The 24,209-nt window shown below is 39.7% G+C and overlaps 1 protein-coding gene across 6 annotated transcripts in view; it reads left to right on the top strand.

The window, feature by feature from the left end:
- The first annotated feature begins 200 nt into the window (after nt 1–200).
- Nucleotides 201–24,209, top strand: part of LOC149554035 (uncharacterized) — a 59,577-nt gene continuing 35,568 nt past the window's right edge. For 3 of the 6 annotated variants that reach the window (XR_016353219.1, XM_089789365.1, XM_089789368.1), the window contains exon 1: nt 208–1,601. Coding sequence is in view for 4 of the 6 variants with exons in the window: in XM_089789365.1 (XP_089645491.1) it covers nt 897–1,601 (705 nt within the window). In the remaining 2 variants the exon portion in view is untranslated. Of the gene's footprint in view, nt 1,602–24,209 lie in introns of all 6 variants that reach the window. The other 3 variants (XR_016353220.1, XM_089789366.1, XM_089789369.1) reach the window with 2 other exon arrangements.

Here is a 24,209-nt window from a genome sequence, read left to right as displayed (position 1 = left end):
TATTTTATTACAAATATTTATTTTATTACAAATATTTAAGACAGCCTTGCCACATGACATGTATGATTGCTGGTCAATCCCATAATTAAAAAATAAAAACTATCAAAATACTTCATTGAAACAATACAGGGCAGCTAAGAGAATATCTCCATTTGGGTCTATGCTAAAATAGGTTCCTCCATATTATTGCTAATAATATTATAATAATCTGCCTCGGTATAGGGGACTAGAGACTCTCAAGTCCAGACCCCAACTCCCATTAGAATTTGCTGAAGTCCTCGAATCTCGTGTGCCATAGTCATAACTACTGGTCTCCGATGTTCTTGAAGCCCGAGAACCGTATATGTATATGAAACCAGGAATATCACTAGAATAATTTGCTACATGCAATATTCTCTGCAGAGAAGAGCTATTGTTTAACATTCAGCAGTTGTAGTTTTGTAAGCATCGGGTGGATTCTTTGAATGGTAGATGTAGCAAACATTCTTCGTTTTAATTTCTTTTCTTAGCGAGAGCCGAGTTGACTCTAAAAGAGTCTAAACCGTTCTGAATGGTTTACTCAATTATTAGATGAGCGTCGATATTGGTGTTACGCTGTAGAGTCATTTCTCTCAGCTGTGAAAGATGGAAGAGGACATCGGCTTCTCAATCTATCCACTGAATAGTTTCATGCATAGTGAAATTAGAATTTGAAAAATTGTTTACAAACCCAAGTTGGAATTTGCATGGTTTTAAACATTCTAAAGTTTTAGTTTGAAGGAATGTGTGCACTCACACTTACTTGAATTCGCGTGATTTTATGAATCCGGAGGTTTGAGTTTGTCGGATTTAATTCAATACCCAAATTCGAATTTGAAGGATTTTATGCTTTACCCAAAATTGAAGTTGAATAAAAAATGTGCTGCTTGACTGGGATACCGTTGTTCGAGACGGTTTATATTATGGCCTTGTGTAGATGGGCATGGAAGAGGTGCCTGTATACAGGCTCAGAAGACAGCAAGATATGGGGAACTGCCAGTTTTGAGGACTTTGAGCCTGTACCCAGAATGTGTAGACTTAATTTAGCTGTGTACGAGGAGGACTTGGACAATCCTTTGTGGCCTCCACCTGGAGGGTATCAACTTGACACCCATTGTGTTGTAAAAAGGGCAGGCAACCTTGAAACTTATGGGATGGCACCTCAATATCTTATTTATATTGATCACAATGCCAAAGATATAGTCCTTGCTTTTAGGGGGCTGAGTATGGTGAGAGACAGTGATTATGCAGTGCTTTTGGATAACAAATTAGGGCAGGAAAAGTTTGAGGGTGGATATGTTCATCATGGTCTTCTCAAATCAGCAGTTTGGGTGTTTGAGAAGGAGGTGGAGACTCTGAGAGACTTAATTAGCAGTCACCCAGATTATAATTTGACTTTTACTGGACATTCTTTAGGATCTGGTGTGGCTTCCATGTTGGCCCTAAAAGCTGCAAGTAACAGAGAGTTGCTGGCTAATATTCCTAGGAAACAGATCAGATGCTATGCAATTGCTCCAGCACGATGTGTTTCCCTCAATTTGGCTGTGCGGAGTGCAGACATAATCAACTCTGTTATCTTACAGGCAAGCTTACATAGATTTCCTAATAGTTTTTTTTGTTCAAAAGTAAAGCTTTATATCATGAGAAGAAATAATATTGTACAAGCTTTGATTCTTGTCATCTATCTATGTTAATAGGCTGGAAACCTTTTTCCAAAATATTCCCAGGTCAGAAATTTTGCGGAAAAGATAAAAACTGTAAACTTGAAAAACATAGCTTAAAAATTGAGAGCAATTATCGGCAGTTCCGAGCCTTTCTCCAGATGTTTCTGTGTAATATCCCCTTTTAAGAGATCTTGGAATATCAGAACAATTACTTCAATTCTTCACATCTCACTATGTGATCTTGGCAATTGAACTATTTAATGGAGAATATGAACAATATCACCTGCTATTTCTGATTTAATTATAAATATATATGCAAAATGTTTTGGTCTATATATGAATATAATACGTCTTTGCTAAATGATATTAGCTTCGTCTAATATGTCAAGGGATTTTAAATGTTTATGCTATATCGACCAGTAGCACTTTCTGTTGTATCAATAGAGGATTTGCTACTTCTGATTTGAATATACATGAATATGTGTAATGATATGTTGCAATTTCTGGTGTAGCGATATGGATATGCATTATGTAGGGTATTGCTTGCAGCAAGATATATTGCTGTGTCTGATCTAACAATATGGATATGCAATTGTGAATATATCACCTATAGCGTTTAGTTGATGTTCTTCATCTGTACTTAATGCTTGCAATGATGGTGCTGTCTCTGATCTCCCTGTATGCTAGTGCAATTAGTTTGCCAAAGAAGGCAATTGCTCAAATGAGCAGATACAAGAATGGATAGTTAAGAGATAAAATTCCAAACTGATGCCTTGAATGAATGGTGGAATAGCTTCTTATGTCTGTGTGCTTGGAATGGGGAGTTACTTTTGATAGAGAGATGTATCATATCTTATGGTAATTACACCATTTACAAGCAATAATAGCTGCATATACAATACTAAATGCATCCATTAATCTCTAACCAATGACAATGGATTATTATTGTGTTTCTTCCATAAAGTTAATCTCCCATTTGTTGACATCTCACCACTTCATAATCTTGATGCTTATCTAATTGCACCTCCTCATCAAATAATTAAATATCTTTCAGATCTCACCTTTTTATTATGGTTAATCTCCAATCTGTTATCGTGTCCTTTCATTAGTTAGCCTTTGCAGATCAATAACACAATATAGTTTGGTTACTCTATCGATCAAGTTGCTTAGCAAATTGATATCAATGTTTCATAATTAGTTGATTACTTAGGGAATGCTTTCATCCTTTATCTTCTGATATCAATGATCTTCAAGAATCAATAACCTTCCTTCATCCCTTTGTTGATGATATTAGTTTGGATGTTGGTCTGTTATCAATATGATGCCTTAGCCAATGATATTCGATCCTTTGAAATGCTGCTATCACCAATGGTTATTAATTTCTATTGATCATTGATGCTTGGTTGCTTCCTGCCATACGCAGATCGATATTGCTCTTGTCTTGTTTAATCGATTATACCTGTGCTGTCTTTTTTTCTAGAATGTCGATCTGGATCCTCTCATAAGTTGATATGCTGATGTTTACACATGTCCCTTATCCCTTGATAGTGCTTCTGTTCTTTGTTGATCGTGTTGAGCTGTCATTTTGCACGATGCTGAATGGCAGGGATCCTTGTGAATCCCTTTCTTGAAAAGCTGATCGATGATCAACTCCAAGGTTCTGGGTGGTCTTACAACCTACTAAAATTTGCTCAATTGAAGATAAATGTGTATGTTCACTAGGAGGCCTTTGCTGGTTTGAACCAATTTCGGATAATCTGTTTGATTTGTTGCTGTTTGAAAAGTAACCAAAAAAGAGATATATTTTTGGTAGTCTTTGTTTTATGATGAAGGCAATTTATCGATGCAACTATATAAATTCCTATTTTAACCAAGTGTTTAGAAAAACAAATAACAAAGATAGGTTAACGAGAGATTAAAGACAATAACTTGAAAGGGAAATTCCTAACGGACATAAACCACAGAAACAACACATCTACGAATTAAATCATCAAAAGGATTGGGTAGGAAACCAATGAAATTAGGAGCAGTGCTTCCTCAACTCCAATGATGCAATCGTCGATGAGAACTTCAATAATAATCGAAAGATGTTTCACGTTTCCTCAAATTGCAAGGCCACGGAAAGTGCGCTCATGTGAGACAAGATGCTATGCAAGAACAATAGGTGATCCTTTCTCCAATTTGTTACGTCAGCGGAATTCGTTAACTAGAGGCAAACACCAAAACTAAAAGATCGCAGAATCATAACAACACAATAAATCCATTGGCTCCATTATTATTCATGAACATGCATTCACAAAAATAACACACTCCAGTAAGAATAACTATGCTCAAAATGAGAGCACCAATAACATATATTATTGCATCAAAATAATGGCTTGGAGTACATATTACATCCATGTATTTATAAGAAATCATCTCCTCCCTTTGTTTTAGGAGTGAGAGCTCTTAAAATGCAAACTCATACTAAAAACTAATAAAACAAATCTAATTATATACAAACTGACTCTCTAAATGGTGCTAAGTAGGACTCCACCCTAGTTTGTCTTTATTATTGGGTGCATGAGCCTGTACATGACATAAAAGAAGAAAAGAATGAGAAGAGAAGAAGAAGGAATCTATAAGATGATCTGAGTCTCTGGAAGTTCTAAAAATGGGATCTCGACCTTCTTTAGGCATTTCTTGGAGTTGAACTGTCACCAAAATGCGTTTTCGGTGCATGGAATGCTCTAAATTAGGAACTGGCAGTTAACTGTCGGCACACTACTACTTCAAAATTGTCGGCGCACCTCTGTGAATAAGTGCACCTACGCACCTTGGTGACAGGTTCCAAAAAATTCAAAATTCTTCTAAAGTGTCAAAATTGAATTTCTAGCATTTGGGTTTTCTTCCCCTTTAGACCAAAACGATGTCTGGATATTTATTTCTAAATTTCTCTATGATCACAGCCACTAGGCTAGCTTCCGGTAAATTCAAAGCTCCACACTTATCCTTTACTACTTGCCGGTAATTGCTTACTTCGATCCTTGTTTCCACAAAATCCTTGAGCTTGGTATCTGGTTCCAATAATACTTCTTTGGTTTTGAAGGCTTGTTTGATGTCATCTTCTGATGAAGCTTCTTCAAATGTACCTTTGAACTATTGGACAACTGATTGCAACGCAAAAAGCTTGGCCTTTGACTCATCCTCAAAAATCTAAGGCAAGTGGTGTTGTAATACCTCTTCGCTTCAAAAAACTGCTCTTGAGCCTTATCTTTAATCCATTGAATCTATTCGTGCAATCCCTCCATAACCTTATTACCTGTCGATATTTTCTCTATCCAATCATTGAGCTTATCAAGTTCCTCAGGAATATATACCTCCATTAGCAAACAATACCTTTGACCTTTTATTGATTTTAATGCTTGTAGGTCCTTGGCCTAACTTCATCAATCAGCCCAAAATCTTGGTTCACTATAGAAACCAACTTGTTGGTACTCGATTAGATGTGGTGTAACAGGTTCAAATTACCTTGTATTATTAGCACACCTTTCACTTCAAAATTGTCACGCCATTGCTGACATGCTTCCAAAAATGGATCCAACTGTGTTCCTGTTCCCTTTCTTCCTAATGCTGCTCCAAAAGCAACCTCTAGATCTTCCAGGTCAATTGGGCCTACTACATTCAAGTAGCCTCTGAGTAGCTTGTTCTGCTTTCGTAGCGTGATTAGCTCTGATTCATCCTAATCTATGTGCCTAAACACCTCTTTCATGCTTGTAGTGATCATCACTTTAGTTGTATCCACCATGGGTCTTCCCAACATGATCTCCATGATTTGATAATCTTTCAGAGTCAGTTCTTTGGTGTCGGTGTGAGGAGGAATGGCAATATGTGCAAGTAGGTCTTAATCTTGGTTCTTCATTATGAAGGCCAATGTTCTTGCATCACACTTAGGTGGCTCAGGTCCTCTTTACTACATTGTTCAATTCCTTTATTCCTTCCTCCACTGTTAGGTCCAGCTGCCTCTTCTATCAAAACATAACCTCCCTCTTTAGCCATGTTGGTGTAGTGCCCTTGGGTGACATGTGCTTGGCTGAAGAGGTTAGTTCTCCTGCAGGCTCCTTTCCCTTATCACTCCTCTCTAGAGTTTTCTCACGTGAAAGATCTTTAGTAGGAGTCTCTACACTCTGTTGGGCTAAGGTCTTAGCCTCTATATCCTGAGGAGTTTGATGAATTTCTTCTAGTATTTGTCCTTCCTCGAATACTTCATTGGCATGCTGTTAGAACTCTCCTTCCTCAGTTGCTTGTTCTTCTTCTGCTTGGGTAACCAAAGGAAGTGGAGTTACCAACCCTTTATCCAAAACGGCCAAATCCTAAGATGGTGGTGGTGGAATGCCCAGAGGTCCTTGAGGTAGAGGCGGCAATTGATTCCAGTCCTCTCCTAAAGGTTCGCTTGTGCGAGTATCTCTAATCTTTTCTCCCACCATCTCAGTGCCTACTGGCATAAAATCAAAGTCAGAGAGGTTGAAGATATCAGTTCCCATACTCTCCATCATTGCTATCCAGTTCGGTTGTTCATCCTCTGAAGTTGATAACTAGATAGGCTCTCTTGGAGTAGATGGAGGTGTCACCGTAGAGCTTCTTCTCCTCTCTTCCTTTGCAGCTTTTGCCGAATGGGTTCTTTGGCTCAAGGGGATAGACTCTATTTGTTCCCCTTCTTTATGCTCAACCTTGGGATGGTCTCAGGAACCTGTGGGGACGAAGTATTTTTCTTCCTTAGTCTTCTCCTTCGTGTTCCCACCATAGTTGTTTCAATTCTTGCTTTCTTTGGAGCCGAATGGGAAGCTTCTTCCTCTTCAGTTGTCACTGGTGGAACCCTTTGCTCCTCTACTTGTTCCCCCTTTGGCTATTCCAGCTGTGCCTGCTCTTATGGCTCTGCTTGTGCCGGTTCAGGTTGTACCTGTTGTGGAGGTGCTCGAACGGCTTGTCTCTTTGCCCTTAGAGGTACCCATTTCCTTTTCTTGCTTTGATCAGCTTCAAAGTACCCAACATCCCACTTGTGTTAATGAATCGTTTCCGGCCTTACTGGGGATTAAGCGAGGAAGGTTGGTACGATGACCTTTGCACTTTTTCCTTTGATGGGTCTAGCAGTGGCCTATAGGGGTATGGCTTGAGGAACTAGATCCATTCTAAATGGCTTCTTGATCCATTCCTTTGTTAATTCAACTATATGCCTAGCCTGATGAGCTATGTCATCATTCTCATCTCGCCCTATTTCAACATTCATAATTGGTTGGTCATAGATTTTATCTCTGTTGTATAAAGGATCCATAACTTCTGGGGCATCCTTTTCCACAACCTTGAGAGGAATCTTCATCTTTAGCACATTCTCTGCTATGTATAGACTCATCCTACAATAAGCCCTTATACGGATATCAGAGTCATCTATTGCATTCATCTAGTGATCCTCTAACGCATCAACATGTACAAATGGTTTTCTTGCCAAATGTTGCACTATCCCAATGTTATGAAAGATTGGGTGAGGGGAGTTAAATTTTTCCAAGGGATATTGATCCCACTCAGAATCAAAGGTGGCAATATCCTGCTTTTGCTTCACCTCAAAGGCACCAATTGTGATGGGCCAGACCCATGTCTTCTTATGTTGTTTTCTCTCGGTCATATGCAAAAGTGAGCTGGCGGGCTATCTCCAAGAGTATCAGCCCGTTTGATGGGTATCTTGGGAGCTTCTTTGGGCACAACAGAGTACCAGCTACTTGAAGATATGTGAAGGTCTTGAATTGAATGTAGTAGGCCCCGATCTCTATGATTTAGGCTGTTGCCTCTACTGACATTCTCTTTGCATAATCTCCTTCAATGAATTGGATGATTGCAAAGATTATTCCACACTTTGCAGTGGGAGCTTCTTCTTTACCAATTGTAGGTATACCACATAGGGCTAAGCATTTGCATCCTGCATGTTTCCCTTTCTGTAGAGGCCTGAGTAATCTGTGGTTTTAGCTGCTAGTATGTACACCATGTATGGTGTTATATAGAAGCGCGGGTTGACTTTGATGACTACTAGTTGCTCATCCAAGTTGTCACTTAGGATGGTAGCCCAATCAATTGACATCTTTGCCATTCTGGTGGTTTCAATGAAGTGGACCATCCAAGTCTGAAGGTGACTTGCTGCTAGGAGACCTATGACTGCTCAAAAGGACAATTGCATATTCAATATCATCCTTCATGTATCCCCTTCTCATATCTACTTTGCCCACTCTGTGGCCCATAGGTGTCTTGTCAATGAGGAAAGAGGATTGCACTATTTCTTGTGCTTCTTTCAAGTTATCCTCGTACCATTGTTCTGCCCCTTCATATGAGATTTGCAAGTAATGATCCACCCTTGGGAGGTGAAACACTTTATCAATGTTTCAAGGTCAGAGGTCCAAGACAATTTCTCTAGATATGCTCTTGACAACCTTTTCTTCAGTCACATGGTGCTCAGCTAAGGTCATTATCAGTTTTGAGGATTGAACTGATGTGGGGTGAGATGTTGCATTCACAAGCCTCAATCGGATGAGTGCAGATATCATTGCCGACCTTTCCCTTGGTTTATTGCAGATTGTGAGGAATGCGTTCCAGTCTATATGTCCTAGTTTTGTGTCTTTGATCTCTGCGTGTCCATCTTGGAACCTTGACTTCTTCGGTGCTTCTTGATACTCGAATGCGATAGGTTTTGGAGCCATTTTCTCTGCGATGGAAGAGGACGAGGATGTCATTTTATTTGCGCAAGAGAGGCAAACATTAGTCCGAAGGTAAAAACTTGACCTAAAATAGACTCCAACTGACTCCAAATAGATCAAAACCACTCAAGATACACAAAAAGGCAATCCGCCCCCACTCAAAATGCTCTGTTATGCACTTCAGTGCACCTAGCGCATCCTTGCAGGTGCGTTATATTTAGCCTTTGAATGGCTTTTTGCGCAATTGTGCACCTATGGAAGTTATGCAAGCGCGCACTGCGCAGTGCATAAAAGGGGGGGGGGGGGGGGGGAAGAGTCTAAGTTCAGCTTTTGTTCTAAGTATAGAAGTGCACACTTGCGTGCCTTAGGGTTTTGCTTGTTTATTTATTTTTCTTTTTTATATGTGGGAAGGTGCACACCTTCATAAGCCTTAGGAGTTTTGTTTAGTTGTTTTTATCTTTATTATGTTTTCTTTAATGCAAGAAGGTGTACACATGCGCACCTCATGAAGGTGCACATGTGCGCACCTTATAGGGGGTTCTAATCTTGGTGTATGTTTGTGTAGGGAGTGAAGAGCGAGGGAGTGCAATTGCGCATAGGAAACAAGTGCGGAGGTGCAGGACTGGAAGAGGCAAGGGAGCAGAATGAGAGAAGGAGAGGGGGCCCAGGGTCTTACATAGATCTCGGAGAAATTGTGCACTCAAGGATGGTTGGGCAAGTGCGCTCCTCCAGAGTTATGCAACTACGCGCTTCCAAAAGGTGCACGTATGTACACCTCTTAAAGGTAAGCATATGTGCACCTATCCCAAAGTGCAGATACCATTGAAATTGAGACTCTTTTTTGCATTTCTGTTTGTCCAAACCTCCCCAGTCTAATCAGAGACTAGGGTTTGTCCTAGACCCTTGGGAGGGTCCAAAATGACTCAGGCTCCGAACTAGGATCCTGGTGTAGAAAATTCAATTTACTAGGGGTCCCTATTTCTATGAGAAATGGTGCATGCGTTGTGAAATCACAATAGATCTATTAGTTGGTGTTTTGAAACCCCAATTTTGAACTCGAAATTTTAGTCTTCCTAATGATTCTCCTCTGATTTATGTTGAAGATGCTGTGTAAAGTCATTTTGTGAAAGGCAGGTTTCAGATGAAATTTCATTACAGTGGACCAAAATATTCAAGCCCAAGGTTCAAGGCTTTCCTTTGTAATTTTGAAACTATATTGAGCTAGGCTCAAAGTGGTTTTGAACCACTTCGTACTCATTGAACAAGGTTCAGTGATTCAACAGTTCAAAAGTTCAGAAATTCAGTTTAAGGGTTCAAAATCCAAAGTTCAAAGTTCAAGTATCTCAAATGCAAAAGTAGTGGTTTGAGCTCGAGATGCAGATTCACTTTTTCAAAAGTATGCAGATTCAGAGTTTCAGATGGTCCAAAGATCAAAACAAGTTCAGATTCAAGTTTCAGCTCTACCAGTTCAAAAGTGCAGAGTTAGAAGTCATTAGTTCAGTCATATATGGGTATGATGGATGTTCTGATTATGGAAGTTGTTGAAAATACTTCTAAGACATTGAAGATGATCATGGCTCAAATAATGCATTCCCTTCAAAACCATTGCAATAGAGAGACATCATGTGGGTTCATTGTGGAAAACCCAATCATAAATGTCATGGAGGCCAACTTGATAACACACGTGCATGCAAGACCTTCAGAACAAAGATGTACTTTTACATCTGGTATCTATATTGTCAGCACTCTTTGCTTAATTAGTGATGGGAACCGGACAAAATGTTTAGAAGCAAGAAGATAATTTCCAAGGCCTCAATGACTTGGTCGTATCCATCATTAGCTCAGGCTCAGTGATTCAGAGGTCAAATTAAAAGACCAAGTTCAATATCATCACACCATTGCCGATCTTAATTAGAAGGAGAACAATATAGTTGAAACTCATGGTTCATTATTCATGGAAAGTGTTCCCATTATATACCAACTATACTCCTTATGGGTTCTAAATGGTGAAATTTGTGAAGGCTTGTCATATTGCATAAAGTCATACACCTTGTAACCCAAAGCCTGGCCCGATATATCCTATGCACCAGTAAGAAACAAATGTATTTTCAAAAAAAAATAAAAATAAAATAAATAAATAAATATATATACATATATATACATATATATATATATATATATATATATATATATATATATATATATATATATATAACGAAGTTCCAGTAGTATAGATAAAGGATTAAGCTATTAATATAGATAGGAAGTGAATCTTATGAATCACACAATCACCTAGGCCACACAACATTTTGTGGGAGATAGATTGAACCTAAATACAAAGGGAAATATATGAAGCCGATAGAGGAGAATATCATGATGCAACAAATGGTGTCATTAATGTGCAAAAGTCATGATCTCCCTCATTACGGAAGAAGACTCATTATAGGAGAATGTGCATATTAATTGTTTGACAAGAGGCCCAAGTATCAGGAAGCCTAAATCGATGGTGGTCAAGAATGAAGCCACATTTTATTGGTGTCGGTTGTGTCATTGGTGCAAATACATCTAAAACATGGAGAAAGGCGCCACGACAAAGTCTAATGCAATTGAGCTGCAGTTGTAAGGGGGCATGTAACCTACGGGTCAAGTGGCTAAGTCCACTATCCACAGGGTAGGAGTCATTGAAATGCAATGATAGTGTCAGTTGAGCACAAATTCTGGATGTAGAGAGAACCATTACAAACAAAGTGTTTAACAAAATGCACAACCCAATATATAAAGGCACAAAGAAAGAAAGTGAATTGTTCAATCCAATGCTAATCGATTGAGTGAATCCGTTTAATGTTATCATGCATATGATATCAAACGAATAAAATCCTTTTTTTGAGAAACCTATATATGCCCAATCCACTCCAATAAATGATAGGTTCCGAATGCAATTAAAATACAACTGCGAAGATGTGTGGTGGTTGGGTACTGAATCACGGGAGTTGCTATCAAAGCTCAAGCATGGAATATGTAAGGTGATCGATGATAATAGAGAATTGGTTGAAAATTATTTTCTGTAATATCGATGAGATCAAAGACATGGATAATCCGCTCAGTCATGACATGGGTATCAATATCAAGATATGGGATCTCAAATGATAATTGAGTTGCATCGAGAGTGTACGAAGGACGTGAGCAATTGTTGTGTTCAACTAGAGATGCTGGCATTCAAGGGGAAAGCCTTGGTGGTTTGAAAATACATAATGGATTGAAGATATACAGATGAACATGGGCACTTCACATACATTGTTTATATGGAATCAACATATTATCACATCTTTTATTGTAATCTAATCAGTGCATATGGTTGAAAATTCTACCACGACAGATAAATACTTTGGTGGCAACTATTTCATAGATTGGAGGTGATACCAAGTGTTGCTGAAACAAAGTGGTGCCATGTAGCCATATGTGTCCTCTCATAATGTCCCCATTTTGTCGGCATCAAAGTTTCAGGGATTAGCCTATTATTGTGATCCTTGTAGGCTAATTATTGTGGATAGAGGGTCTTTAATGGCAGTGACTTAGATTGGGAGGGTCTTATCTTCTCCACATCTTAGTAATCTACAAGTTGGTCTTCATTTGGCTCAGATCGGACTTCGTTTGGGCTTAGTTTTGTGTACTTACTATTTGTGGTAAGTTGGTGTTGATCGAGATGGACCCTTTCTATTTTTGGAAAGTGCATTTGGTCACGTGGAGAAATAATAGGTATGACTCCTATTTCAGACGACATATTTGAATGATGAGTATTTTGGGAGTTATTATCTTTTTAGTGGCCAAATTATTATTAAATAATTAAATGGCTTATTATAAAGTTATAATTTAACTTTATAATTTCACTTGAGAGTTGAGTTATCATTGGAAAGTGCCATTTATTAATAAGTTAAGCCAAGTTGAGTGAGAGAATCTAAAAGACCGCATATTTAAATGATGAGTATTTTGGGAGTTATTATTTTTTTAGTGGCCAAATTATTATTAAATAATTATATGGCTTATTATAAAGTTATAATTTAACTTTATAATTTCACTTGAGAGTTGAGTTATCATTGGAAAGTGCCATTTATTAATAAGTTAAGCCAAGTCGAGTGAGAGAATTTAAAGGAAGCTTCTAATTAATGTTGTGTGGCGAAGCTTCTTGAGTGAAGTTACATTTTGGCAGCAAAAAGGGATTTGGAGGTTATAAATACAAGCCCATTTGTTGAGAAAAACACACTTGATTATATATTTGATTTTGTGCCTTTGTGGCTTTTTCCTAGGTTCTGTATGCCCTTGCTGATGTATAAGGGTGGAAATTCTTTTGCAATTTAGCTGCTGAGGTATAGCTAAGTTTGCCCAACTTCTCTACTGTTCATCACTGTATCTGAGAAGTGTTTTTCCTTCCATTTCTGAAGTATAATGGATTTGGTATTTGTTGGATTCTCCTACTATGTTCACTGTGGCTAAGGAGACGAACATCTTAGAGGTTAATCAATTGCTTCTGTTGGATAATTGAGGAGGGATTGATTTAGTGATTATGACAGCTGAAGGTGTATTCTGGAAATACGTGTGGAGTACTGAATTTTCAGATTGAATACTGAATAAATAATGCAAGTGGCCAGATCAGCCATTACGGCTAGCAAAGACCGAGTATACATTTGGGAATCACATGAGTAAGCCTATGCTATATAATAGACATTCAACGTCAATTACTTCTGCTGGCATTACTGCTGGGGCCGTAATTCTTCTAAATTAGCATTGGATGTTGGGGTTTCTGTTGGCATTAGGAGTTAAGAGGTAGCTGTGGCTGAATATTGGAGCCACGTGGATACATTCTGGATACTCTTTGCTGATTGGCTGTTCCTGCATTTACATACAGTAATCAGGTTCATTGAAGCATTGTAATTTTGGAATACAAGTTTGCTTAGAGACATTTGATTTTCTTGAAAATAAAATCCAATGTAATCCTGGAGTTATCTTTATGATCATAGAGTTTTCCTTTGTGTTAACATATATTCTGAAATATTTTTTTTTTAAAGAAATAAAACAAAGGGAAAGAGGAATTTGTTCGTTAAGACTTGCAGAGGTAAACCAAGGGTTTTTACACCTCTAATAAAGCAAGTTTAGATGTCATATAACAAGATTTCTGACCAAAAGGTCGAGAGGGATATTTGCAAAAGTTTTATAAAAGCTTTATAGAGGATCAAGAATCAGTTATAGGTAATGGTAAACAAGGAAAGTTATTTATTAATTAATAATATCAAGTTTCCACAATCCATTGTTAATGATGATGTTGCTTCTGGATTCGATTGTGTAAGTTTTTTTATCATCAACGTTTCGGATCACACTCTGTGATCCATCATCAGGATGAGAGAAGGAAGTGAAAAAGTATGCAGACTAGCCAAGCCCAGCAGAATAAAAAGAAAGAAGAGAGGGGGAGGAGCACACAACACGAGGCAGAGAAAGAAAGAAATGAAGAGAAAGAATTTTTTAAAAAGTGGGGGGACAAGAGAAGAAAAAACAACAAGATAGAAGAAACACAAGAAAGAGGGAAGAGTAGAGAAATAACTCTTTAATTTATGAATCTATAGCAATAATTTTTAAGAGAGAATTAAAAGATTAAAAATATTAAAAATAAAAATAAACATAAATAATTGAAAAATAAATTAAATCAATCTAAAAATAAAAATAAAAATAAAAGAACCAAATGTATAAATATATATAATTATAAAGGAGAGATCGCAAAAGAACCCGAGACCAACTCGAAACACGAGACAAAGTAAATGAAAGCAAAAAATAAGAACATAAAAAACCATAAAAATACAAAATATTAAAAATAATGAATAAATTGATAAAATTAAAAAATTAGAAAAATAATAAAATTAGAAGACCAACAACATAAAGAGAAGCAAGCCGCACGCGAAAAGAAACAACCAAGAGACCGAAAAGAAGAGGACAGAAAGGAAGTAGAAAAAACAAAGAAAAAACAAGACAAAGAAGAGCCAACGTACCAGGACACCAAACCACAGACAGGGGAGGGGGGGCTATCCATGCTGTTGCCGGCAATCGAGCGAGCGAAGCAAAGGTTGCCACGAGGGGTTCAAGGACCACCCATCATCTCTATTAAGGTTGAGGGGGTGGTGGCTAATTTCAATGGCTTCTTTGAGCTTTCTCTTGAAATAATTGCTCTCTTTGCAAAGGATTTGCGCTTGCTCCAAACAAATGTGATGTTTGGTGGTGACAGAGTGCTCTGCTAAGGCCGATTTTTGGACCCTATCATGCAAGATGTCTGCCCCGTGCTCACGTATCCTGGTCCGAAAAGAACGACCAGTTTCTCCAATGTAGGGGGTGCCACATGAGCACACAATCTTGTAGACTCCTGAGTCAAGAAATGAGTCTTTGGAGTCCTTGAGCTGCGGGACAAGATTACTTAACTTTGAAAGGGGTTTGAAAGCAACTCGGAGGCCCCTTTTTGTTAAGATTTTGGCAATCTTTTGGGAGTTTATTGACAATGTATAAAAATGCCATCCACAAAAGGAATGGAGACATGCAGAGCGGGGAGGTTCGCGGACAGGGAAGGCCTAGAGCAAGAAAGGAAGAAGGATTTGGCCTGGCGAAGAGCCCTAGAAATTTGCTTGCACGGATATCCATTCAAGGAGAAGACCTGACGAAGATGAGATAACTCACTATCTAAGTGTTCTTCATCACATATTCTGAAGGCTCTCAAGGCAAGGGTTCTAAGGATGCTGGCTTTATGGCTGGGGTGGTGGTGGGAAGAGGAGTGGAGATATAAGTCAGTGTGGGTGGATTTACGATAAACCTGCCTACCAAAGGTGCCATCCCGCTTCCTGATGAGAAGAACATCAAGAAAGGATAAGCGGTTGTCAAAAATTGGCAAAATCTTAACAAAAAGGGGCCTCCGAGTTGCTTTCAAACCCCTTTCAAAGTTAAGTAATCTTGTCCCGCAGCTCAAGGACTCCAAAGACTCATTTCTTGACTCAGGAGTCTACAAGATTGTGTGCTCATGTGGCACCCCCTACATTGGAGAAACTGGTCGTTCTTTTCGGACCAGGATACGTGAGCACGGGGCAGACATCTTGCATGATAGGGTCCAAAAATCGGCCTTAGCAGAGCACTCTGTCACCACCAAACATCACATTTGTTTGGAGCAAGCGCAAATCCTTTGCAAAGAGAGCAATTATTTCAAGAGAAAGCTCAAAGAAGCCATTGAAATTAGCCACCACCCCCTCAACCTTAATAGAGATGATGGGTGGTCCTTGAACCCCTCGTGGCAACCTTTGCTTCGCTCGCTCGATTGCCGGCAACAGCATGGATAGCCCCCCCTCCCCTGTCTGTGGTTTGGTGTCCTGGTACGTTGGCTCTTCTTTGTCTTGTTTTTTCTTTGTTTTTTCTACTTCCTTTCTGTCCTCTTCTTTTCGGTCTCTTGGTTGTTTCTTTTCGCGTGCGGCTTGCTTCTCTTTATGTTGTTGGTCTTCTAATTTTATTATTTTTCTAATTTTTTAATTTTATCAATTTATTCATTATTTTTAATATTTTGTATTTTTATGGTTTTTTATGTTCTTATTTTTTGCTTTCATTTACTTTGTCTCGTGTTTCGAGTTGGTCTCGGGTTCTTTTGCGATCTCTCCTTTATAATTATATATATTTATACATTTGGTTCTTTTATTTTTATTTTTATTTTTAGATTGATTTAATTTATTTTTCAATTATTTATGTTTATTTTTATTTTTAATATTTTTAATCTTTTAATTCTCTCTTAAAAATTATTGCTATAGATTCATAAATTAAAGAGTTATTTCTCTACTCTTCCCTCTTTCTTGTGTTTCTTCTATCTTGTTGTTTTTTCTTCTCTTGTCCCCCCACTTTTTAAAAAATTCTTTCTCTTCATTTCTTTCTTTCTCTGCCTCGTGTTGTGTGCTCCTCCCCCTCTCTTCTTTCTTTTTATTCTGCTGGGCTTGGCTAGTCTGCATACTTTTTTACTTCCTTCTCTCATCCTGATGATGGATCACAGAGTGTGATCCGAAACGTTGATGATAAAAAAACTTACACAATCGAATCCAGAAGCAACATCATCAGTTATTTATTAGTTCTAGATTTTCACGACAGGGGGTTCTTCCTTTTCGGAAAGAGGCAGACTATGTGCTGTATATCAGGGGAAATGTAGAATGTATAGGAATGAGCAGTTTTTTATTGTGATCAAAACTGTTAGTGTTAATTTAGATGTCTTTTTCTTTCCTCTGCAAGTTTCTAAATGTTCAACAGTATAACTTGTTCAAATGAATTTTGAATAAATGAAAAGCTTCATATCTTATTCGAAGGTTGCATACTTTCAATCCTTTTTTGTGGTTTATATTTGAATCAAGATTGGATTATGGGGTCATCTTGTATTGCTGGATCTGTATATTGGGCATAGTTCTTGTTTATTTAGTGTCATTATCTCTCTTGAATGCATATGCAAGTGGAAAGACACTGTGTTTCCCATTGTCGGATGTGTAGGTTGTTTCATTTTATTTATGTTATAGTTTTTGCACCCTATCCAAGAATAGTGAGGGTAGCATTCGCTTTCAAGTTAAAAGCATTTCTTAATCTCATTCTTTGCATATCTAATCGGGGAGCTGTACCGTGTAAAATTCAGAGGACACTTGCATAACCTCGTTGCAATGCGATCCAATTGCTTGTTCTATTTTGTCTTCGAGTTTGGGTGTTTTCAAATCATTTTGTAAGCATTTTGTGCGAAGACAAATTTGTTTACCAACAAGATCGTAGGTGCCTTGGTGGATTATGATCATTACTGATGGTGTTGCCATCTATCTGTTACACATGCATGTAAATTAGTAGACCTCTTTCAGGTTGTCTGTCGATAAGAATTCGTCATTAGTTGATTATCTAGTCTTCGTTGATTCTTTCCTTCATATGATGACTCAATACTTGATATTTAAATCAACTTATATGTTTTGATTAGATATCTTATGATGATCAATAGTATCATCTTCTCTTTGATAGTATGTCATTCTTATAAAGGTGATCTTGACAATTGGTTTATCAGCTGATCTCAGCTTTGCCTTTGACATTGACATACCATGCCGTCTGTCCTTTGCAATCGTTGACCAATCGATCTACACAATGGTAGTCTATAAGGTTCATGATAACAATTAAGATACATACTTGGCATGATTGACATAATGCTTGCCATCCTTCTTGAAAGGTGATCATCAAGTTCGACTAATTCCTTCAAATTAACTAAGAAAATTGCTGTTTACCGCATAGATTAATAAACAAATGCACATAGACAAAGAATACGAACATGAACAGCAACCAGTAGAACTCTTATTATTATTTGCATATGCCCACAGTACATTATGCTTCGATGGTAAGATCTCATGATAAGATATCCTGATAAGATGAATACAATGCTTCCCGAAGGGGTTATAAATACTTTCCGAAGAACTTTCCCGAAGGAGTCTGTCGGCCACATACATGTCGTTACATAAAAACCTTTCCGAAGGGATCCGTCGGCTGATACACAATTTCCTTTCCGAAGGAACCCGTCGATTGATACACAAGTTCCTTCCCGAAGGGACCCGTTGGCTGATACACAATTTCCTTTCCGAAGGGACCCGTCGGCCGATACACAATTTTTACCGACGACATCATCCCCCCCAAAAAGAAAATTCGTCTCCTGACGACTACAGAACACAACTCAAACAACTAATACAATAATATTGATCTGCCATATCACTTTCACATTCATCCCGTTGCATCTATAGCCTTTGCTAACACAATACTGACTCTTCAAGCTGACCTTGATAGCCACCTGTGCTGCTTCCTCTGCTTCCAACTCCTCAGTACCTTGAGCCAATTGTCGCTGCACTACCTCCAATTGGATGATCAGCTCCTCCCGAGCTCTCTATGCATCCACCAAGACAGCCTCACGGCCAACACCTACTCTCAATGCCTCTGATACATAGACACTCCATGCCTGCAGCAGCTCCAAGTCTTCACAACTGGTCAGACTCCCAGGACTGATATCCGCAACGATTGGGGGTCCAGGGCGGGGTCGAGGGGCAGCGCCCTCGCGTGGTCCTGGGGTAGCGCCTCGGGTGCGGGGTCGAGGGGCAGGGCCCCTCGCCGCCAAGACCAAATTAGCACTTCGCAACCCACACAGAAATGCACGGAACACACCATTTCTGTCATTATCTGCCGATTCTGCACTCTTTTTGGCAACCACGGATGCGTCCCCTTCCCTTTGGCATCATCTGTCACTCATTCTGAACAACTTGATTTTGTCATATTTTTATTTTTATTTTTTTAAAGAAAACCTCCTGTCACCCTTCTGTGATGAAATCTGTACGGCTTCAATCTTGACATTGTCTGCTGATTGCATATGGATGCCTCCTTCCTGGAGCTGCCACACACACGGGTTTTGATGAAACAATTCTGAAGGCGTCTTCACTATTTCAATCTTCTGGAAAAGCCACACTGTAATATCCCACCAAGTCTTGAAAATCTATACAATGGAAATTAACAAATTTTGGCTCCAAATTCCGTACGTTAACCTTTTGAGGCTATCAAAATCCGTACGGTGGTTTCAGTGCAACTTTTAAAAACCGTACAGTGCAAGAAAAAATCGTACCACAGCAAAACCGTACACCAACTTTGAAGATGGAAACCGTACATTGTCTTTAAAAACTGTACTGCAAGCATGAAATCCGTACGTTGTTTTTAAAAACCGTACTGCAACATGAAATCCGTACGTTGGCTTTAAAAACCGTACTGCAAACATGAAATCTGTACGCCATCTTTAAAAACTGTATTGCAAGCATGAAATCCGTACGTTGGTTTTAAAAACTGTACTGCAAACATGAAATCCGTACTTTGGCTTTAAAAACCGTACTGCAAACATGAAATCCGTACACCCTCCTTCAGATATGAAAAATCGTAGGTTACGTCTGTTTCCCTTCAGATGAGAACCCGTACGGTGCTGTCCCCTGCAATTATGAAACCGTACGGTACTTTTTTTTTAAAGAAAGAATAGCAAAGTCAGTTTACCCTTCGATCGTCGTCACCATCGGTTTGCAATGACGAAGGGGTCTCCCGAAGGCCATTTTCTGACGCAGAAGTCTTCTGCTCGTGATATATCTTCAATTTCGACCCATTCACCGCCTGAGGCACTTCGTGTCCATCCAAAGTCCATAATTTGATTGCTCCATTGTCTCCTACTTCCCGAATCTGATATAGCCCGACCCACTTAACCTTGAACTTGCCCGGTTTGATCTCATTCTGGCCGTCGTACTTCAATACCCACTGTTCGAGTTGAAACCTGCTATGCCTGTTCTGTGTCATCTCCATATCGCCCAGTTTGTTCCCGGAGCTCGCTACCGTGGACTCCGTCAGTTGCCCCTTTTGTCCGTCAATAACACATTCACTCTGTACTGCTACAACTTTTATTGAACCCTTCCTCTTTGTTGCCTGTGTAGACCGTATCGTGTGTCTTCCTTGCTGCCAGTACCTTTCTGCTATATCTATGGTTCGACGTAATACTTTCTTCCTGTGCAGTCGTACAGTAGAATCTTTCCTTCTTTTGGGTTCGTACTGTATGTTCTGTCCTTCAGCTTCAGTCATATCCGCGTTTTCTTCTTCGGCTTCTCTGTGTTGCTTCAGACATTCATTTCTTCCTTCGGCTTCTTTGTGTTCCTTCGAACATTCATTTCCTCCTTCGGCTTCTCTGTGTTCCTTCGGACATTCATTTCCTTCGTCGGCTTCTCCATGTTCCTTCGGACATTCATTTCCTCCTTCGGCTTCTCTGTGTTCCTTCGGACATTCATTTCCTTCTTCCTTCTTACCTTCGTCGATCTTTAGCATATTACAACTTGGAAAGAGCTCGTAATCCTCTATCTGCCAGTGGTAAAGACCATTTACTGAATCCAGATCGTCATCTCCTTCCAATCGTAGGACTCCCTCCTGATCGGGTTCCATACTCTGCCTCCTCTCATCATCTTCTCCTTCGAAATCCGACGATAGAGCTTCTTCTCCAACCATCTAAGTGTGTAGATCAATGACATACTTCCGACCTTTGCTTTCAAGTGATAAAGTATTTTTCTTCCAATCGTGTTTTGCCTTGGCTTGTATCAGCCACCCCCGGCCCAGAATGGCATCATATCCTCTCCGCTTCAGTGGGATCACGACAAAGTCCAACAGGAATGGCTGTGTTCCAATCATCACTGGTTGTGCTGTCAGGACTCCCAATGGCTTGATTCCATGTTGATCGGCTGTTAACAACTGGAATGTAGGCGGCCATAATGTTGGCTGTCCCAACTTTTTTCAGGTGTCTTCAGGCAGCACATTGACACCGGACCCTCCGTCCACAATTGTTTCCGTCAATACAGTCCCGAGAATGCCCATTTCAACAACCGTCGGATAGCGTCCGGATGAAAGAGCTAACAGCATCGGATCTTCTGCACTTGCGCCACTTTCCTTCTCCTTTTTGTCCGCTGCACTTGCTCCACTTTCCTGCTTCCTTCCATGTTCTCCTGGTAGTTGAGCAGCGGGAACAATGTTTGTGAGTGCTGATCGGAGCTGAGGCATAGTGAGCAATAGATCACTTATCCTGACGGGTATCTCAGCTTGCAATATTTGCCGTACAATGTTCTGTTCTGCACAGTTCCGTACGGAGGTACTCGGCGTGTCCTTTAGGTGTGTCGTTTTTCCCTGTGTTGCTTTCTGGATCTCTACCCGTGCTTCCTCCAGTCTCTTCTTTTCTTCCGCCGGGTCGGGGTACCTTTTCTTTGTCCGTCCTGACGGTGATCAAGTTTACTGCCGACTTCGGACACCTAGCATCTTCATGATCACCAGGTCCACACCATCTGCATAACAACTTCGGTGTGTTCGCCGTTGTACACTCTCGGGCGAAGTAACCCCACAGATTGCATGCACGGCATTGAACAATCGGTCGACCATTCGCATCATACTGAATTCAACTCCTTCTGCCTGTATTGTTGTTGCTGCTATTGTTGTTATTTTGACCGAGCCGGTTGTTTCTGTATTCGCCCGATGTGGCACCTTCCGTACTGGTGTTCCCGTTCGCTCCTGACGGGGATGCCTCTTGCGTGAGGAACACTTGCTGCGGTGTTCTTGTTTTCAAATTGAAAGGGCATTCCTTTACCGAGTGTCCTAGAATCTGGCAAATCTCACAAAATTGATCTTTTGGGCAGGATCCGTTCGTATGGCCTTCTTTCTTACACTCCGTGCACCATAGGTCGTTGCCCTTAGTCTCCTTGTTCATGTTTTTGAATTCCTTCATCATCCGAATCATGTCCTTCTGGAGAGCACGAACCTTTTTGTTGCTTCCCTCGTCATTGTCGCTGCTATCTTCTCCTGAAGGGTCATCGTCATCTGAATCCGATGAGCTGGTCTTCTTCTTCTTCTTTGTCTTCTGGTCACTTTTGAGGTTCATTGCCCGATTGTATGCTTCAATGTATGTCGATGGTGGCACAATCTTCATCTTTTTCCGTAGCTTCGGGTGAAGGCCTTCAATGAACCATCTTTTCTGGAGCCCATCTGCCGATTTATTCTCCATTTTACTGATTAAGTCCTTCAACCTCCTGGCGAAGACCCGTACTATTTCATTCTTCTTTTGCTTGGTATTGAATATCTCCGCTACAATTTCATTATCGTCACGCAAAAGTTGAAATTTTGCGATGAACTCCTTAATGTTATCCCAACTATTTAACTTCTGTAGATCAGTATCAGTAAACCAATCAATCGCAACACCCCGTAGGGTAGCGGGAAATTGTCGGATCCATTAGTTTGCATTTGTTATGCCGTTTGCCCTCCAGATCGTTTCACATGTTTTACAGTGTCGAATGGGATCAGTTGCTTCATCACCATCAAATTTAGGCAATTTTTCTTTCGGACCTGCCATTATCACTGTATGTTGAGAGTTTTGTTGTGTACCTGCGCTGTTTTGCACTCCCGCGCTGTTTTGAACACCCGTGCTGTTCTGCACACCCGCGCTGTTTCCAACACCCGCGCTATTTTCAATACCCGCGCTGTTTTCTGCTTCTGCGCTGTTTTCAACACCCGCGCTGTTCTGTGCTTCCACGCTGTTTTCAACTCCTACGCTGGTTGGTGAAGAAGAGGGTTCATCAACTGAAGTTGTCCATTCCGGAAGTATATCTCGGACGAAGAGGTCACTCCACGCTCGTGCTCCTTCGACACTCCGAGCCGTGCGAGTCGATCTCCTTCTGTCAGGATTCTCTTCCCGTGGCGTATGCAGGTTCAGAAACTCCTCCCTCGCTTCTTCCACCAACTCAAGCCGTTGTCGAGTCTCCTTCAACAATCCTTCGGCACTCCTGTTCCCATCGGAAATCTTCTGGAATCTCCTTCGGCGCTCTGTTTGCTAAGCCAAAATTAAATTTTCTTGCGCAATGCGTATGTCATCTTTTTCCTTCAACTTATTCTTATTTTTGTTCAACTGATTCGGCATTTAATTCATATCCGCCTGCCTGCGTACCAGGTCCATCGGGCAATGGCGCCAAATGTTTACCGCATAGATTAATTAACAAACGCACATAGACAAAGAATACGAACATGAACAGCAACCAACAGAACTCTTATTATTATTCGCATATGCCCACAGTACATTATGCTTCGATGGTAAGATCTCATGATAAGATATCCTGATAAGATGAATACAATGCTTCTCGAAGGGGTTATAAATACTTTCTGAAGAACTTTCCCGAATGAGTCCGTCGGCCACATACATGTCGTTACATAAAAACCTTTCCGAAGGGATCTGTCGGCTGTTACACAATTTCCTTTTCGAACGAACCCGTCAGCTGATACACAATTTCCTTCCCGAAGGGACCCATCGGCTGATACACAATTTCCTTCCTGAAGGGACCCGTTGGCCGAAACACAATTTCTACCGACGACAATTGCATAGTTGCAGGGGTACTCATACCCATACCCCTGGGATGTGTACTTGATACTGGTACACATACCCATGTACCCGAGTATCCGATACTCAGTGGAGAGCATCATAGCTAAGGACCTTGATTAAGAATTCTGATTTTTGTTTGCATATCAGCTTTCTGTTTATCAAGCTTAATTCAATATTTAATCAGTCTGAAACTTTGATATAATATTAACAGTAAACTTTATCACTGTTAGAGTCAGAAGTTTATCTTTTGCTGTCACTGTGATATGATTTATGATCTTCTTGTTCATGTTTAATGTTTGCCTTCTCTGTTATGCATCTAAACATTTAGCATATTTATCATTACAGACACATTGCAAATTTGAAACTGAAAAGAATACATTACATCTGCAAACTTTATCGCTGTTCTTATTTTGAAACTCACTGCCATGACTCATTTTCAGATTTTCTATATGAAATAACAAGTAATCTGAAATAACAAGTGAAGTCCCTGTGCAACCTTGGAAAACTGTCTTATTTATAAGACTTCACTCAGATTTTCTATATAAAATAACAAGTAATCTGAAATAACAAGTGAAGTCCCTGTGCAACCTTGGAAAACTGTCTTATTTATAAGACTTCACTTACTTCTAAACATCTTATTCTTCTATTAAAACATATGTACATCTACCTTTTATTATCTTGCTACTTTTACTGACAATAGGTGTTCAAGGACTGTCACTCCTTGATCAGAAACTACTTAATTGTTTTAGTATCATTGGCAATGAATGGGACATTACATTCTGGGCTGAAACTCAGCTTCGCAAAATAATTTTTGGTATCCAG

This window comes from Cupressus sempervirens, chromosome 6 (assembly GCF_028749045.1).
Source record: "Cupressus sempervirens isolate cs-2001-9-10 chromosome 6, ASM2874904v1, whole genome shotgun sequence".
Lineage (NCBI taxonomy): Eukaryota > Viridiplantae > Streptophyta > Pinopsida > Cupressales > Cupressaceae > Cupressus > Cupressus sempervirens.
This window is presented reverse-complemented; position numbering and strand designations above follow the sequence as displayed.